The 20,030-nt window shown below is 39.7% G+C and overlaps 1 protein-coding gene across 12 annotated transcripts in view; it reads right to left on the bottom strand.

The window, feature by feature from the left end:
• The window catches only part of ZNF438 (zinc finger protein 438), a 55,628-nt gene extending 49,116 nt beyond the window's left edge, over window positions 1-6,512 (bottom strand). For 2 of the 12 annotated variants that reach the window (XM_058832545.1, XM_058832553.1), the window contains exons 1-3: window positions 6,418-6,511; window positions 4,190-4,271; window positions 3,640-3,693 (exon numbers count right to left, since the gene is read on the bottom strand). Coding sequence is in view for 2 of the 12 variants with exons in the window: in XM_058832555.1 (XP_058688538.1) it covers window positions 4,190-4,199 (10 nt within the window). In the remaining 10 variants the exon portion in view is untranslated. The other 10 variants (XM_058832554.1, XM_058832556.1, XM_058832546.1 and 7 more) reach the window with 9 other exon arrangements.
• Between the last annotated feature and the right edge of the window lie 13,518 nt (window positions 6,513-20,030).

Here is a 20,030-nt window from a genome sequence, read left to right as displayed (position 1 = left end):
TTCTACCAGAACTATGGAAAATAGATAACATCTCTGAATTAACTTACTAAATACCACAGAATATAATAGATACTTTATTGGCCCTTACAAGGGCCAAAACTAGAAAAATGTTTCCAAAAACTCAGTTCATTACATTTATAATTTGAAGATCTGAAATCACAACAGCCTATCGCTATTTTTCTTTAGAAGCTAAAAAAAAACAAGGGAATCTATAAGACTTTTTTTTTTCTCAATGATGAACAATATTGTAAAGTTTGCTTAATATTGCTGTTTAGGGAAAAACATAATAGAATCATTGACCCAACTATCTGTTCTTAAGCACTCTGCTAAAAGAACAAACTATTTGTGAAAATAACAAAAACCAGCTGAAGGCATTTGGGTGGTCTCCACTTGAGTCCTGTAATATAGAACAGTTCCTTTTTTCTAAATCCAATACTAATTTGTTTTCCTGCTTCAGTAAAGCCTCAAAATCTGTTGATGACAAAAGCAACACAACCCACTGAACATCCGTATTATTTTACTGGCAGGCTGGTAACTTCCAAGCATTTGATTCATCACACACAGAGTACTACACTTACACAACTGGATTATGCAGGTTTCTATAGACTGATCCTTTTTAATTCACTAACAGTATTTTGGGGGGTCATATAGTTTTATCTTTAGGACACTGCACATAATTAGCAGAGACCAATGTTGGGTAGTTCAGTTCTACTGACCTGCTTCCTAAAAACATGGATGTATCTTATTTCCTCACCAGCAGCTCTGGTTTGATTGAGCTAAGGAAGAGCAAAAACTGTCAGAACTTCGTGTCTTGGTGTATGTAGCACACTTTGAAAGGACTGATATAAATCTGAGATTACACACCCTCACAATCTGCAGACTGAAGTCTCTCTGAGGGAATCCAAACAGTCATGGCCCAAAAAATACACCAAAATTAAGTTCTATGTCATTCAGCAGAAGACTGAAGTGTGCTCAAAATTATAAAAATCAGTAACATTTTTGTAAAATCCCTATTTTCTACAGTTCACCCCAAATAACCACAAACATGCATATAAAAAAACTGAAGTGCCAAAGAAGCATAGGTATAACAACAACATCAGTCTAAGCTTTAGTTTGTCACCATACACCATTTTCATAGTGTTGGCCCAAGAGAAAGATCCTTTGAAGAAGGGATACAGTCCCTTGCAATTGTCCTTAACGGCTGAATAATGAACTTCTGTGGGTTTTTTTGGTTTGGTTTCTCCTTTGGGGTCATGTAATACAATTAAATCACTCCTACAGACATTTCAGCATTCAGCTACTGGTAACATAGGGCTTCATGAAAAAGACTGATTATGGAAACATAGCTCTGACTGCTCTGCCACCCACACTTTAACAGCAAAAATTTTCCGAGGAGCTGTAACTTACAACTAACCTAATGTCCCAAACCAATTTCATGGATAGATCCTAATAAGTCTGCCAGAAGTAGTTTCTTTCCCCCACAACTCCTTTACCTATCAAACAAATTTTCCAAGACACTTTTCCATCTCTTTACCGCCTGCTCCTCCTGGCAAATATCCAAGTGAGCCACAAGAATACTCCTGTCTCTCCAGTGACTTGCTGCAACAGAGGCTCTTCAGCAGAGCTGAGAGAGCCCAGCTCTGAAGCTCACCACATGACCTCTTCTTGGCTTTAACCATGACACTTTTTCTAAACCAACAATCCTGGGTTTAGACTTTCTGAAAAACAATAAACTGTTGAGCCACAGAATGAAACATGATGCATACACAGAAATTAACATCCTACACCAGCCTCTAAAAGCCACACTTAAAAAAAAAAGCATGCTTATGATTCAATACTCCATAATTTTACTCTTTATAAGATTCCATGAAAAAAAAAATCTCACCATTCTGCAAAAAATAAAAGTTTAACCACAAATGAAATGACCACAATGCATTACAATTCTGAAAGATATAGAGCTACTGATTACATTCTTTCTTTTTCATTTGTGCAACAATTCAAGGTGTACTGACAGCTCAGTACTAAACCTCTTCCAGTGTTGAGGACACCAGCCAGCCTCCCTTCAAGCAAGGCTTTCAGTACTGTATGGCCTTCAAAAAGTTGCAAGAAAAGAACCGAAGAGAAAAAGAACAGCTCACAGTTTAGGTGAGGAAAACATTCTTTCCTAAAATGGTAAAAGACTGAAGTGACAAAGCAAAGATAGTCTCTCCTTAACTGATGCCCTTTTGCATCCTTGTTCAATCCACAGTACAGTTCTACCACAGTTAGGTTTATGGTGTCTTCATTACGTTCTTGATATTAAGTGGAAGAGTTATCAGATGACAATATGTATTGCTACACAAACCACATTAACATTTCTTACAACTTTCAATTAAACTATAAATACCCATGAAATCAGTCCTTTAAAAAAGTCATGCTTGAATACTACTGGCACTATGTTTAATCAGCCAATTAGGGACAAACCAATATCAGCACATACAGTACTACAATACAGTAAGTCAAAGATTATTTAATTAGCAAATATCACACTTTGTGATATTTGAATAGGATGCTTTCTACCCATTTGTTCTGCAGTTTCATGAAGTGACAAGACCAACAGTGATAGAGCAAATGCATTACAGACACAACAGCATTCTCCAAATGCCATTTTAAGCTGGCAGTAAGAATCTCTTTGTTACATCAGTACAAGAATGAAATTTAAAAGAAAAACCCAAAACAATTTATTTTTTAAATTAAAAAATAAAGATTACTGTCATATAATTTAATGATGATTACATTGCAAGGAAGTCTGTAATTTGTTTAACTTTGAAAACAACATGCAAATATGCTCCCTGAGAAAGGGCTCAATTATTACTCAAGCAGCACTGTTTCTCTTATTTGCCAATGTTAGTATTGTAAAAAGATATGGTCATGTTTTAAATTTCTTTCAAAAAAATATTTTTAAGTAAAAGCATGTTCTGGACCTCTGTAAGTGAATTACAGTGCCAACATGAAGTATTAAGTCCTAGCAAATAAGGCCAATGTCTTCTCTTGACTGCAAATAAGGATGAGCATCAAAACACACTTGCCTGCTGCTGACCTGTTGCATTGTATTAAGATACATGGTATATTCCTGGGGCTCTCCCTCTGATCTGTAAGATGTTAGTTCCTTCCCGGTCATCCCTCCCCTTTGATTCTTCCCTATTGGTTGTACCCTGCCCTCCTTACCCCCTTCCCCTCGGTTCAAAAAGCAGCGCGGGACATGATTCTCTCTCTTTTCCTGCCCTGGACATCTTCTGATTAAAGCTGGGGTTTCATCCCACCAGAAGAGAGTCTCCTTGTATCCCTAGTCCTTGCTGTATTAACTCCCCCGCTCTCTGGACTGCGGCTGGGCAGACGCAGTCTCAGGGGGGGCAGGGGGGATTTTTAAAAATATCACTGAACAACTAATATATTTTATAGAAATTATGAAAACAATTAGTTTCACTGGTGTACAAGCCCAATGGAGTACACCCTCAATGACCTTAAAGAATTTTAAATGAGCATGTAAATAGCAAGTCAAACACAGAGGCAAAAACTGTCTTTGTGCTCAGACGGACACAGAATCAAAATTTAAAATACTCTGCAAAGATATTAACTGTAATCTTTCAACATACCCACCTTATACGTCCTGCTCCTGCTATGATCAATGAAACATTTCATCCACCTTAATTCCTATTTCAAGGAAATAAAAAAACAAACAAACAAAAACAACAGAAAGTTCCAATATCTTAGGAAATATAGTTAGTGAAGGACAGAAAACTTCATTTAATGGAAGAGATAAACATTTTAGGAAGTGGTAAATAAACAAAAATTCTACTAAAACATGTGTACCCACAATACAACAGCATGTCCTCTGAGGCATACTGTACATTAACAAGACTTTAGACTAGAGATAACACTAATAAATATCTGAATAAATATTGCTAAAATAACTGATAAAAGTTCTTGTATTTCTGATTTTCCCATGCACTTTTAAAACTCCAAAGTTTCTTTAATTGCAACTGCAGTAATATTTCCAGTCAGCTTCCAATCCAAGTTCTACATTCAACATTTGGCTGTATCACTTTGACCTGACCATCTACCTCCTTAGGTGCAAATAAATACATAAAACCATCACCAGTTTCATACAGACATTTAAAACATTAAACCACTTCTAGAAATGTTTTACCTGAGCACATAAAAATGCTTGAAACAGTTGAAGTCACTGATGAAGAACACTCCTCCCACCTAGCACAACATAATCCTTGAACCTGTACATCAAAAACATATGTGTGACAATTACTATAAATTTCTAAGGCTTCATGTAAGAAAGTCAGAAATATCTCATCTATGCTCTCCCCATCATTGCTAGTTCTGATATTCTCACTCACAAATGAGATGCAGGAAACATAAGAAACTAGTATTTTCTTCATTAAATGCTTTGAAAAACACTTCAATTGAATTTCAGCTAGCAAACGATCTATTTCTTTAACAGCCTGCCCAAAAGCTAAAAACATAGTGCTAGTTTTCTTCTGATCCTCCAGTTATCATTACCCAAGAATATTTTAGTAATTAAATAGTAAGCACATTAGATCATTACAAAAAATATTTTAAACATATGACTTGTCATATACTTTTTTTCTACCTCTTCCTTTCTGTCTTTTGACAAACTCCAAGTTGGAAAAAATCTAATTCTTCTAGCTACTGAAGCAGAAAAAAACTACACACTCATCCCTCATGTATTTTGCTTTACATAAAAATAACTTTGAAAAAGATTGACTTAAACTACTACTAAAAATAACTAGCTACAATCAGGTTATTGAAAAAACAAACAAACAGAAGAACAACAGCTCAGTATTTTGATTGCTGAATAGTTCCGTGGGGAAAAAAAACCTGCACATAAACTACTGTAATCCAAGGGAGCTGTGCATTTACCCTACGTTATCCTCCTCTTCCCTTTTTATTAAGAAATAATAACATGAAAGACCACTTTTAATGGCCTATTACACGTTCAAATAAATCAGGACAAGAAAATTCAAGACTATAATTAGCTTAACTACACAGCATTTAAGGGCTAGGCTGTTGACTGAGACTTTAATACACATTAAAATGCTTCAATAAAAGTTAACTTGGAGAAGAAAGGAATTGAGCACAAGACATACCACATCAATCTTAATTTAGGCACAGAACTATGTAAATCTTTCAATAGAGTATGACTTTTAGGAAAAATAAATTGAAACAAGACAATCTTTCATATTTCAAATCTGCCACGCTGCAGACATTTGCACAGTCTTTTGAAAACTCTCTTATGCGGTTTAAAATGCTTCCCTCCTTCTACATCCTTGTATTATCTATGCCAGACACATCTGATCACTTGGAACTGGGATATGTTCCTGATGTGATTATTAAAAGTTCTATGTTCCTGAAGTGACTATTGAAAGATCTAATGGATTCATAAGCCAACAAGCCTCAGTAAGTTACACACAAACACTAGACCCATTTACTGCATCCATTCCTGCAACCACAGGACAAAACCCCTTTGGCTGTCAGCTCCTTCCAAAGCGTAAGGAGCCCGAGAGCACTGCGCACCGTATTTGTACTTTTATGGAAGCAGCAGCGAGGTTATGAAACATCGCTCAGGTCTCGGAGTCAAGAGCTCGGCGCACAGCTCTGACTCACGCTGGCAGGGGCCGCACCGGAGCCAAACGCTGCCACGGCCCAGCGCCACAGAACCTGGAGGCACCCGCTGCCACCCCTCACAGAGGTCACGCTCTGCGGCCACCACGGAAAAAAGCGTGAGCTGCACAAGCAACCGTCGTGACTTGTAGGAACTTGTAGGTCACACGCGGCCTTTCCGCAGGTCTTTATTATAACATCAGAAGCGGCAACGGCAGTGACGCCCTCTCGCAGTTTCCGCACTCGGGGGATGATACCCCGGGCCTCGCTGTGACAGCCCCGGCCCGGGGCTCGGGTGCCCGTGCTGGCTCTGAGCTCACACAGCACCCCCGGCCGAGCGCCGCAGGCCCCGCACCGCCGCTCCCGGGCTCCGCGGCGGGGGCCGGGCGGGCCTCTCACACACCTCGGCGGCCCGGGGGACGCTGCCGAGCGCTCCGCGCTGCCCGGCGCCTCGGCCGAGCCGCGGGACGAGCTGTGCCGTGACACACACGAGAACGAAAGGCCCCGCAGGCGCGAAGCTCCGGCCGCAGCGCCCGGCCAGGAACCCCGCGGGCTCACACAGTCAGGGCCAGAGGAGGCGCCCGCCCCGCCGGGAGCCGCCACCCCTCCGCCTCCTGCTCCCCGGCCCCGAGCCGCCAGCCGGTTCCGCAGGCGGGGAGAGAGAGCGGGGCAGCCGCGCCCCGGCGCCGCCCGCCCCCCGCCCGGGCCGCGGCCCCATCGCCGCGGGGGGAAGGAACTTACGAACGCCCGCCGTGCCGGGTCCCGCCTCCGCGGCGCGGGGCCGCGGCGTCACCCCCGCGGGAAGGCGCAGGGGCGGGGCCGCCGGCGGGCGGGGGCTGCCGGAGGGAAAGGGGCGGTGGGGCCGGGGCTTGTTGTGCGACCGGGCTTCTGCGGCGCTGCTCCGAGGATGTGGGGCTCCGGCCTCGGGCACCTCTGTACTGAGTGAGGCCTTCCCTCCAGGCCGTCCCAACCTGCCCGTGGTCGGGGGGGGGAGCTGCGCTCCCAGCCGGTCCCCGAAACTGATGGTTGTCAGGCGGTGGGATGGGGGGTTTCGAGGCGCAGGTCAAAAAAAAGGAATCTGAAAAGTACAGGAATTGTGGTGGAAAATAAGTGTAAGGGACTTGAAAGCACTGGGTCAGAGGGAGCGCAGATGACTGAACATGAGCGGACTTGAAGGCCAGCGGCATCCAGGCCTGTATCAGCAATAGTGTGGCCAGCAGGATGAGGACAGTGGTTGTGCTTCTGTAGTCGGCAGTGGTGAGGCCATGTCTTAAGTACTGGGTTTGAGGCCCTCATTTTAAAACAGACATTGAGGTGCTGGAGCATGTCCAGGGAAAGGCAGCAAAGCTGGTGAAGCATCTGAAGGACGAATCTGATGAGGAGCAACTGGGAGAGCTAGGGGTGTTTATTCTGGAGAAAAGGAGGAACAGGGAGGACCTTACTGCTCTTTAGAGCTACCTAAAAGGAGGTTGGAGTGTGGTAGGGGCCAGTCTCACAAGTAACAAGTGATGGGACAAAAGGAAATGGCGTCAAAGTTGTGATAGGGAAAGTTTAGTTTGGATATGAAGCAAATAATCTTGAGTATCCTCAAAGCCTCACACAGCATGTACAGGTAATCAGGCCCAGCTAGCATGGGTTTATTGAAGGCAAGTCCTGATTGACTGACCTGTTCCTCTGTGACAGGGTGACCCACTTAGTGGATGACAGAAAGGCTGTGGATGTGTCTACCCACATTAGTAGCCTTTGTGCCATTAGTAAAGCCTTTGACACCATTTCCCACAGCATTCTGGAGAAACTGGCTGTCCATGGCTTGGACAGGTGTGCTCTTCATTGTGTAAAAAACCTGTCAGGATGGCCAGGCTTAGAGAGAGTTGGTGAATGGACCTACATCCAGCTGATTATCAGCAGTGTTCCTCAGGGATCAGTGTTGGGGTCAGGCACATTTAATATCTTTATTCATGGTCTAATTGAGGAGACCCAAGAACACCCTCATTTGCATACACAAGTTGAGCAGAAGTGTTGATCTGCTGGAAAGTAGGAAGGCTCTGCAGAGGGATCTGGGAAGGCTGGATGAATGGGGTAAGGCCAGTGGTACAAGGCTCAAGAAGGCCAAATGCCAGACCCTGCACTTGGGTCACAACAACCCCTGCAGTGCTGCAGGCTGGGGGAAGAGCAGCTTAAACTGCCTGGTGGAAAAGGACCTGGTGGTATTGGTGGACAGCAGCTGAACATGAGCCAGTGACCAGGTGGGTGTCAGTCTCTTTTGCCAAGTAACAAGAACTAGGATGAGAGGAAATGGCCCCAAATTTCACCAGGGGAGGGTTAGATTGGATATTGGTAAGAATTTCCAGAAGGGTTGTTAAACCCTGGAACAGGCTGCCAGGGGCAGTGATGGAGTCACCATCCCTGGCAGTATTTAAAACATGTTTAAAGACATTTAGCTTAGGGACATCGTATATTAGCTGGACTTCATAGTGCTGTGTTAACAATTGGACTCGATGGTCTTAAAGTCTTTCCCAATCTAAATAGTTCTACAATTCTATGGTTGTCTGAAAGGAAAAATGAAAGTGTGACAGAAAAAGGATAATATGGAATTTTAAAAAGGCTGAAAGGAAAAGTTATTTGGGCAGGAGAGAGGTGGGAAGGTGCAGAAGAAAGAAGGGAAGTGTAGATAGAATATGTAAGTGTGAAAAGAAAAGAGAAATAACATTTGGAATTTTTAAAAAAAGACCCCTCTTCTTTACCTTCTTTACATCTTTTCTACCACAGTGTTACTTGTGGGGAAGTAACTGCCTGCACCACTTCAATGGCACACTTCTGCCACATCCTTTTCCATTTTCATCCTGTGATGCAGGACTGTTTCCATCTTCACAAGCTCTTCTTGCATGTGCTCTGCCAGGACACCTCCATCTCCCATGAGCCTGCACTCAGCACAGCTTCCTGCCATAGCCCTTTGCTGGAAGAAGAGGTGACAGGGATCCCCTAGCCACAGCTGGAACAAAGAATCTGTGGAAAAGCATTGAAACAGCTTGTGGGAAGTGGGAGTAAGGGAAAGGAGGAAGTGGTGTTAAGCTAAGCATTTAATCATGATGGTTTTGCTATCATGTAATTAGCATCATGATGCTGCTGTGATAATAAGTCCAAAAAGCACCTAAAGTAGCAAAAGAAATCAGTGTGGGAGAAGATAGAAGAAATATGTCTTTGGATGTCTTCCAAATATTCACATTTCTTTACATGTACCTAAGGCTGGAATTTCAACTCTGTAGATGAAGACAGTATGCTAACAATTAGAAATATATTTAAAATATTTGTGCAGTTTTCTGAAAACCCATTTCTGCAGCTCACTGCAGAGTGACATCTAAGGAAGCAGATATCCTGAGTACCTGACATTTTTTTCTAATGTAGCCAAACAATAAAAAGAAGTTAAAAGTTTAGGGTCTTTTTGAACTCAGATTTCCTGAAATAAAATGTGAATTACAATTAGGGATTCTGAACATAAGCACAGTTTTGTGAATACAGTAACTCCATCTTGGCAAATGAAATTTGTGATGATAAAACAGGCCAACTGGCTCAAAGTCATTTCAGAACATTTATGATATGATACTTTCCTTCAGTCATGTGTTCACTTGGAAGTTCTGCATCTAAAATAACTCTTCTGGTGCTTCAGAATACTTCCTTTAAAAGTCATTGACAACTTCAACAGGAACTGAAGTTTAAAAATAAACATACTTATTCTTCATCTTTATGTACCTACTAAAGCTGAAGTGGTTTGCAGTTACAGAACTTATCAAATACAGTGAATATGAAGGTGAGTCTTCCAAATGGTGTTATAATTGCATTTCTTTTGGATTTATACAAGTCCTTACTGTTGCTTAAGCAAAAGTATTACTATATCCATTGTATGTACTGCCTTTCTGAACCACAGATGTGGCATAATGAGCATATGATGGTTCTTGATATATATTACATGCCACTTGCATAGACACAAAATATTCTTTCCAATGTGCACCTGTGTTTGTGCCTTTACAAACTATTAGCTTTTGCTTTAAACTAAAATGCTACAGTGGATTTATCTGTTGCTGGTGAAAAAGAAAAGAGATCTGATGACAATATAAACTTCATATTTAGACTATTTTCAGTATTCACAGAAAAGATCAGTCATTTCTAATAGGAGTGTATTAATTTTCCTCAAGTCTTACTTCATGATATACTCTAGAAACTTTGTAGCAGTACTGGGAAAAATAATTTATTGTGATTAGTTGAAGAAAATATTTTTTGTGGTATAGTACCTCAACATCTGAGCTTATAATATTCAGTAGTAGTGTTTCCTGAATATTTTTCAGAAAAGAGTGTCAGTGATCTCAATCTTATTTCACAGGCTTTTGTGAAGGAGTTTTTCTTAAAAGCAAAGTAATAGAATGAGTTCCTGCTAAGAATTGAAAGTAAGCAGACTGTAGTCACCAATAAACAATACCACAGAAAAAAATGAAAGCTGTGATATCTGATGAAGATAATACTTTCTCTTTTTACAAAACCTAGAGTGGACAAAGAGCTACTGTTTTAAAGATTACACTGGCAATGATTTAGAAGAGTGGTAGTGTATTATGAGATAAACTGAAGAGTATACTTACATGATCAAGAATTTTATGATGTACAGTATTAATGTGCACTACTTAGAATTCGGGGTAATAAAAAATCCATAGTTGCAATGCCCACGTTAATTTTTTTTTATATAGCAATGTGGTATATTTTCAGAATTAAATCAATAGAGGTGTTTGCACAGCAGTTCTTTTGCCATGTGTCAGTGCAAGTGGAAATGCCAAAACATGGTCATAAAGAGGTGAACCACTGTGTTCTGTGGTGCTGTGAATTGGAGCCTTTATGGGGACAGCAGCAGCAACAGACAACTGTAACACTTCCCACCCCCCTGTAATCCGGGAAGTTTTAGAACATTAATCGTGACCCTACTGTTCTCTTTTGCACATCAGTCTACATGGAGGAATTTTACATCACCTGTAAAGAAAATCCTCCCACATGCAGTAAGGGATTACTTCATAGTACTTGCTTTAGACCAGGCAGAGAATCATTAGGTTGGTGTTGGTGTAGGTAGTTAAGCTTCTAGTATTTCAGAACACTGTTATTTAAAGATGATGAATCCACTGCACCAGAGCACAGACTCCAAGAAGTTGGGAAATTTGGACAATACCAAACACAAGCTTTGAAAAACCTCTTAGTACCTGACTTCTGCTTCCTATAGATTAGGCCTCCTGCTGACTATTTATACTTTTTAAATGTATAAGAGATTTAAGCTTTAATGTCTGCACCTCAGTTCAGCTACCTTTGAAACAGCAGTGGTAATTCTGACTTAAATATTGTGATGATACATTAATAAATATGAGCAAAACTCTTTGAAGTTCAAAAATATAATGAGATTTAAGTACATTCCTTTTTGTCATGATTAACCTGTCAGACATTTAAGTGCTGAAACACTGCTTTTGGAATAAAAAAAAAAAAGGAGAAATGCCAACTAAGACAATAAAGAAGCCAAGATTCAGATCAAATAAGCAGAATAAGCAACTAAAATAAATACAGGGGGAAAATCCAAGGGACAGAGCAGATCAAAATCTACAGCTCAGAAAAATGAGAAGAAAAAAACCTGGAACAAATGCTGCTGGAAATGGACAGCTAATATGCTACTAAGAAACACCTTTGTATAAGATTCTAAGTGAATTCATATTAAGATAACGTGTCAGAGAGGTCTAGACTACAATTTAACTCCCACAGTCTCAGAGTGATGGTGCCCTGTAAGTTCTTGTTTCTTCTCTGACTCTAAGAGGAGCCTACAGCACTACCACAGATATATGAGCTCAAGCACCTCCAGTGTTAGGGGGTGGCTGAATGGAGGTTTTCAGATAATGGTTTTGGTCTCATCTTGAAACAGACTGGACAAGAAAACTGAGAGTGGGCAGAGTCCCATAAGTGATGTAAAAAAACTTCAGTCTGCTGAAGTGGGACAAGATAGACATGTAGGAGTAGGTAGAAGAAGGAAGGACAAATTCATGGACAGCAAGCAGAACAATCGTGCACATATAAACACACCCTATTCCAAATCTTGGAATGGATTAGAGATGCTTAATTTTCATATTTCCCCTTACAATAATACATATCTGCAGATTAAAGGCCAAAAGCATATATCTTCATTTGCATAGAAGATGAAAATCTGTCACTGCTGGTGGTCAGCACAGTAGTCAAAACAACAGCACTCTGTATGGTTTCTGGCCACAAAGAGAAAGGAAATACACTGTAATTGCTTATTTAGTCCACCCCTTGTTCTGTTTTTTTAAAAAGATGGACACACATAACTAAGAACTGTATCATCATCAAGAGCATTAAAGCCAAAATCAGGCTGGTTGGAATTTCCTAAGTTCTCAGGACATGATTTCTCCACCTCCTGAAATTCTTTCAACGTAGCTTTTGTGTTGTGAAGGCCAGAATTTATGTCCTTTATTATTGCTTTATGGAAGAGAGTAGGAACATATTTTAAGTATTTACTATCCTTCTTTTGAGGTGACACTTTCAAAAGCTTCTAAGAAATCATAAAGTAAGAAAAATCTCTCTTTGAACTGTTTTTGTTCCAGCTTAGGTTGACTGATTTTTCAGAGACAGCAATAGATTTCAGCAACATGAAAGGCTTGACTGGTGATGCCAAATAAAAATTATTTTTAAAAACCCACAAGCTGCTTGTTCTAAAGTTTTCATTTTGTGCCCAACAAGTTGATCTCTGTCCTTCAAGGTAGTAAAATACTGTGACAAGCCAAGAACACATAGTTCTTGTCTCTTTTTTTGTTTTTCTTAATGAGAAGCCAAGGAAACACACATGACTGAGAGGAAACCTGCAGGCTTGCAAGCAGGAAGAAGCAAACTCCCTTCTTTCAGTATCACAAAATGTTTTTTACTACTACTGTGGACTAAAAATCCTCTTCGAAGCCTCTACAAAGAGGATTTAAAAAATTGCAGACCTTTTGAAAATGAAAAAATAAGAAAAATATATACAAAAGTAAAATATTTTTTAAATGGGATGACAGAAAAAAAGTGAAATTATACTTAAAAATGCGGGGAAAATAAGCTTTTGCAAACAGAATAACAAAGGTGAAGGGAAACTGAAAATAAGCACAAGATTAAATGGGAATGACAGAAATTAGTGATTCAGAAGTAGTAAAGTTACTGTTTCATATTCATTTAGAAAGTAATTTCCACAAAGGCTGGACAACTTAGAAGTAACAAAAGATTTATAGAAATAGCTGTTCCTAAAAAGCAGTCAAGGAAACATTTGAAAAATGTGCAGAGTTGTAAGTCCATCAGCCAGCCCAGCTGCTATGCATCCTAGGGGATAAAAGGTATTTGCTGTGAAACTTCCTGTAGCGCTGTCAATGAAGCTTGAAAAGAGGGACAAATACTGGAAGACTGAAAGAAAAATCAAATATGACCTCTTTTTTCAGTGAAAGCATAGAATTCCCTTTGTAACTGCAATCCATACTTGACCACTATGTATCTTATTCTAGCAATGTTGTGTAGCAAGAGTATGCTGTGTTCCAGAGACAAGAATTAAATTGCTTCTGCTTAGAATTTTGAGTTAGTTCATGAAGGTGTTATGCTGACCATGAAGAGATGCTTTGAAAGAATAAATTTTTGAATGAAGACTGCAGCTCACAGAGAGATTCTTCAAGGCAGTGAGTAGAGCAGGAACAGACAGCCATGCTTTTAACACCTGATGGCATGGATACACTGTTGGCTTTCTAGATGGTTTATCACATGTTCTCATAAAAATCTTTATTTGTGCATGTGTTTTGCAATATGTCTCTTATGTAATACAAGGAAGTGCCCCTCTGTTTCAGTTTCGTAATGCAGAAGACTTGCACATTGGGACTTTACTTCTTGCAGATAATTGTACCAGGGTACAATTACCTTCCTTCTGGAACACCAGACCTTCTGGGAGTGCAAAGGTGGCACATATGCAACTAAGTCTAGCAGAGCTGCAGCATTGAGGATGAACAAATTGCTCTTGAATCACAGGACAGACCATTGGTTTTAATGAAAATTGCAATCTGGATTTGTTTTAAACCATCCTATATGTATCTGCAGAGTGTATGGGAATGGGATGCGTGGGAGATTGGACCACAAATAATTTTTGTCATTTTAATCTCTAGAAATTTAAAATAGTCCTTTAGGACCTCTTCAGGCAGTTCTTGCTATTTTCTTTCTTCCATTTCTAACAATTAATTTGAATACTTTATCTGTATGTCACTCAGTGAGCAAGAAAACTGTATTCTCCTTTTCCACTTAGGCATTGAGGCAAAGAAGCCTTAATGTTTTTTGCAGGTTTCTCAGAGAATCCCAGCCAGTCTGTTCCGCCCAGACTGACAATTAAGACGGAGGCTTCTGTTTTGAGGCAAACCATATAGGAAAAGGATCCTGGTGTGAAAAAGCTGAGTGTCACTGGGCTACTGGCAGTCTTCTCTGGAAAGATTTTTTTTCCTTGTCTGCTCTTTATAATATATATTTAAAGTTGTGTTTGTTGTTGTTTTCTTTTACCATTACCGGCAGTCTGTAATTTCTACATCCCTTGTCTTCAGTGTACTTCACTGCACAAGAGAGTTATAAATACCTCTAAATTTATTTGGTTGACTTCTGTGTTTATACAGTTCCCACTGAAGTGAGGTCACTGAACTAGAGAACTGACTCTCCAACTGGTTCTCAAACCCTTGTAGCATCTCACTGTCATTCTTGGCATGTGAAGCATGACCTCTTGTCCCACAGTCACCAGGCATATTACCAAGGGGTTTTATCATAGTCACTTACCCCACATTTAATTAGTAGTAGTTCTTTTCACAGCAGCGCATCTACATGGCAGTTTTATTTTTCATTTCCATTAATAACTCTGTGGTGTACAGATAAAAGTGAGAAATCATAGGTTCCTGTAAATGCTTACATAACTATACAAATGCTTACAAACTATAACATGGGGGGGAAAAAATCCTGAAAATTATAGTCAGATTTTATGTACTGCTATTCCCCAACTGAATTTAAAAAATCATGGGAACCAGCTTCAGTCATTATAAAGTATCATGTGCTGAAACCTCATCACATCGACACATCACCAGCTAAGTACAGAGTAAACTTCTGGATGCAATCAAGTGACCCATGGCCTTGGCAAAGATCTAACTTGAAGTCTCATGGGGAAATAATTTCTGGCTCTTAATTTAAGACAAACCCAAAGGAATTGAGCCCTTCAAGGGCTACAGTTAAAACCCAGAAATCCCACTTTGATTTGAATAGTGAGCTTCTCAGTTGCTAGCAGGTATGTGTGTAAGAGTTAGTGAGGCACAGATTTCCTGCTATTTTGCCCTTAATGTGGAAAAATCAATCACCCTCTTTAAACGGCAGACTTCAGATTAAACATGCAGCACTTGGTCCTTATGAAAAGGCTCTTTTTTCCCAAGACTTTGATAAGAAGAGGAAGTTAAACAGAATTTTAACCTTTTTTGTGAGCACTTTTGAAGTGACTGAGGACCTGATTTTCATTTGCATCAAGGCTTCTGCATTAAGCTTAAAGAACCTTAAATGGGCATAAGCTGTAATTAGGACCAAGTCCCCTGTCTCTCCTAGCTTAAGGTATGTAACAACTCTGAATCTTTAATGTCTATAGATGCAGCTCCAGGGGAGAACCTCAGATGTCCAGAGATTCAACTCTAGGGAATAGTGACAGCCTGGCAACAGCCCAGAAATATGATTAAACAAAAGTCTGTCCTCTGAAACCCCTAGAAAATCAGTATGTTTAAAAGCATTAAAAATTTATTATTATTCTTTATTCAGGATTCATATCACACATAAATATGAAACAAGCGATTATAGTTTTCAGTCAGTGGTGAAGAAGCCTAACAGTTTTCATAGTTTCTTATCTGAGTATTTTACATAGATGATACATTTACTGTTACTTTATTTTTCATATGTATTATTTGTACATAGGTATATTAAAATGTGTTAGTGAATAAGGTTCACAAAGAAAAGCTATAGCTGCTTTAAATTAGAGAATCCAGTTTACATGTTTTCTTTATAATTACAGTGAGTGCAGAATTTCAGCAGGTGTGTGGGGAAAAATTATCTAATGCTCATATCCTTGTGATCCTCAAATAGAAAAATTATACAAAGGCAAAACCTGAATTTACCTTTAAAACCATAAATAGTATGTTCTTAAAAGGGGTAGCATAAGGCAAGAAAAGAAGGTGTTCCTGCAGTCTCAAAATTCCCACACTTTGATTCCTTATACATTTGTCTACCTCCATTGCATTCAGGACCATCCTGATGTTTCCAGTCTTACAAGGGACACCAGTATTGTGGCTAGCAATGCTTGGAGCTGACTGGGTCATCAGCCAGCTGCTGCCACCTAAAATATGGCACAATTTATGTTCAACTAATCCCCCCAAATGGCACAATTTTATCTTGCTGTTCTCCCCTACCTGCTTATTGCCGCAAAACCAGTAAGAATGAAATTTTCTTTGAGACTTCTCTTTCAGATGTAGACAAAGTTCCTTTGTGGAGCTTCTGTTACTACCAGGGCACTGGCAGGCAGGAAATAAAACAAAACAAACCACACCACCAGATGAAAAGCAGTGTTGCAAATACCTCATTTCCGTGGGCAGCCAGGTTAAGAAAAGAAGCTTATGAGGCCTGTGACCATCCGGCTCTTGGACATGAGCAGCCCAACAGTGAGAGGAAGGAAAAGACCAATAATACTGAGCTGTGATTCTTCAGTGCAAATCCTGTGCCAAGACATCTGTGTCCTGAACAGAAAGAAATGGAACCATTTTGGTAATTTGTCTCCTGGGTTAAGGGTAAAATATGTCACAAGAAGGATGCAGGATATCCTACCGTGTTCTTACCAATTATAGTCCACATAGTAATGGTAACACAAATAAAGATAGATTTAGTACACTCATCAAATTACTTAGCAGATGTAAGAGAGAAGACAGGAGATGTCTGATGTCAGGAACCTCGTGGTGTCTGGTACAGAGGAGAGAAACGGAGTCTCCCACAGCTTCTTACCCCTACGTTGGTCCCAGAGCAGCAAGATGTGTCCATATAAAAAGTGAGGAGGGGACTTTTGTTTGGCACAAGAAATCTAGCTAGAATTTTCCAGCTTGTGAAATAAAGTATTAGTCTAATAAGGGCAAGTATAAAACATAAAAAATAGTATCTATATTATTATATTTAATAAAAATGTCATATTGATATATGAAGTAAAAGTGTTTTTTAAAAAACACAGGTATTCTTAGGGCCACAAATTGTGGAAAGTGGGAGAGTATTCCGAAGAAGTACTGAAATATGCTTTTCTTGTACTCTTCTCTGCATATCTGCTAGGAGGTAAGATATTGGATAGATGAATCTTTGGTCAGGAAAACCTTTTACCAGTCTTTTCATACTTCAGTTACTGACATTTGAAGTTGGATGTTTCATACCGTAGTCAAAGGAATTATTCAGTAAAGCTCCCTGTGATGGCAATGGTAACATATATCCTGCTGTTTATTTTCTTCATAAAAAGCAACAACTATCTTTCAATTCATGAGCACACATTTTACATAATTTAAGTTACATGAAATGGAGAGTTAGAGCACTGTATCTGGAGATGAACTATAATGGGTTTATAGTTACATGTATGAAATACAGGCTGAGTGTGAAGGAGTCACAGTTTGATTTACTCTTGGAAGGAAAAAGTGTATGCTTTTCTATCACCAGGTTTTTCTCAAATGTTACATAAAAAGGTTTTTTAAAGCATCACTAATTAACAGATATTGACACCCAGTGCATAAGCCTTTTAGACATAATTGTAGTATTATACAGGTGAAATTGGTGGATCTGAGAAGAAACCAAACATTCTGATGTATGTCTGTTTAATATTTTTATGATTTATGTCCTTTAGACTTGAAAACATAGTAAAAATTATGTTGAAATTTAAAAGAAAAAAGTACTGGAAACAGAAGGCAAAAGCTGAAATTTAGTAACTGTCACTAATGATTCCAGATTGGATGCTTTCATGCATAGCCTACTAAGCCAAATGAAGGTGCATAATAAAAAATGTCACTGAATTGAGAATGTTAATTTTTCAGGAGATGTTGAGTTGGTAGTTGTCTTTTTTATATATTTAGCTAGGAACACATACTGAAGCATGTTCTAAGTTATGTATAAATAACTACACCTTTCCCCCATGCAGAGACAGCATGTCTCACAATTTGCACTGGTAAAATTTAGGATGATAAAATATACACAGTATGAAAGCAGAATATGGAAGAACGACTGCATTGATTTTTAACATAAAAACTTCTATCTACAGAAGAGAGAAAGAAACAGAGCTTTTCAAGTGTACTCCTAATTGAAACAGGCCAAATAATAAAGTGCATGGAATTAGAAGTCCTTTTTTTCAAAGCAATAGAGAAAAAGGATTTTAAAAGTCAAGACGTGACTTGGGGGACATCAGAGGGAAATTCCTGGATATGTCTGCTTGGGGTTATTCCATTGGATTAGTTTATTCATTCACTGAAATTATAGTAATTAAAGAGATTAAAGAAGTGCACACATACCACCTTTTCTTTTCCCAGTCAAGGTGCTTTTCTTATTAATCATATAGTCTTTACAGCTCCATCTGTATATATCAATAAATCCTCCAATATTTCATGAGGCTATTCAATAGTTGTTTATCTAATGGTGAATTCCAGGATGCCTACCAGAAATTATAGAAATTTGGAAACTGGACTTAAACCTAGCATCAACTCCCGTGATTCCTGTGCTGGCATCTGCTGATTTTGCCAGCATCACTTTTGACCTGCTGACAGGCAGTGTAGGGGATGCTGCCGAGCGTGTCCATCAGAGTGTACACACATTGGCAGGTGGGCTGCAGCCTGGTTTGGCAGTGTAATTTCATCAGCTTTCTGAGCACATGGGAATATTGTTAACAGAGAAGAAGAAAGACAAGGACTGAAAAACAGTTTTTCTGGAACTGCTGCACATGATATGAAACATGCTCGTAGACTGAGCCAGCTAGCAGAGCTCCTGGGATAGGTGAAGCAAAACTCCAATGTCTGAGCCTCCTAGCAGATTGACAGAAAGGCAAAGGAAACTCCCAAGAAATCTGTGTCCTAGAAGTCACCTAAATGTTGCAGCACCAGAGCAGCAGTATGAAAGTTGTCCCCAGTGCAGAAGAAATAGGTTACCCTTGCTCTTTGGGTGCTGGCTGCCCCCAGTTACTGCCTGTTAGTAGTTAACCAGGTTGAGGCTGGCAGATCAGCTTCTGGGCTTGTTGCCATGGAAGATTGAGATGTTTCTTTGAGCAGTGCTGCTCTACCAGGTGTATACACAGGAGGAACTGGCATCTCTTCAGAAAGCAGAGGAGAGAGATTTGTGTCCACTGATTTTTGGGAGCAGCTTTTCTGCTTCATTTGCTCTGACAGTGCCTTCTCAATGTTTGGGTTAGTGGCTCATAGATGGAATTAAATAGAGCACTTGGGAAGGACTGACCTCTATAGTAGTCCATGCACATGCATGTCAGGGCATAAATGATTTCTGCATAGCATCTTTGCCTAGCTTTACCTCAGACAACATCAGAGTTTTAGAAAAAGAGTTCCCGTGTAGCTGGCACAGACATTACTTAAAACATTAAAATGCTGCCACCCAATTCAAGGGCTAAAAAAAGGAGTAGAAAACTTTCTTACTGGTATCCTCGGTGAGAAAATTAACGTAAGAAAATGCAAAAAAGTACATTAATAAGGCTTTTGGAAATAAAGCATAAGGATGGCATGTAACTACACAGGCTGGCAGAGGCAGTGGCAACAGAAGCTGCTCCTTCGTAGGCTGGACACTTCAGGGAAGTTCACTATAATCTTCCCTTCTCCCTACATCTACTCTTGTTTTAAAATCCTAATTCATCTGTAAAAACCTTTAGTTCCATTTCCTCCACTTAAATGAATGAAAAAGGCTCTTTAGAAAAATTAAAACAAGATTGACTTGGTTGGCTTTAGTAGTAGTTTAGTAGTTGGGGCATACTTTACTGAAACCCATCAACAATTAGATCACTTGGCTTAAGTCAAATGCATGAATAACAAAGGTATTTCCAGTGCTTTCTCTGTAACCTCGGTTCATTTGGCTGTCCCCATTAGCCCTGAGTTCAAAAAGACCTGGATTGCACCCAAAGGTGTTCCATCAGCATAAATCTGGCCTAAATTATACCAGATAAACTCTACCAGCTGAGTGAACCATGCAAGCACCTTTCAGCTGCAAGTTTGGGGCTTTCAGTGCACCTGTCC

Source organism: Poecile atricapillus, chromosome 2 (genome assembly GCF_030490865.1).
Source record: "Poecile atricapillus isolate bPoeAtr1 chromosome 2, bPoeAtr1.hap1, whole genome shotgun sequence".
NCBI lineage: Eukaryota > Metazoa > Chordata > Aves > Passeriformes > Paridae > Poecile > Poecile atricapillus.
The sequence above is the reverse complement of the archived record's forward strand: the minus strand, read 5'-3'. Positions and strand labels throughout refer to the sequence as shown.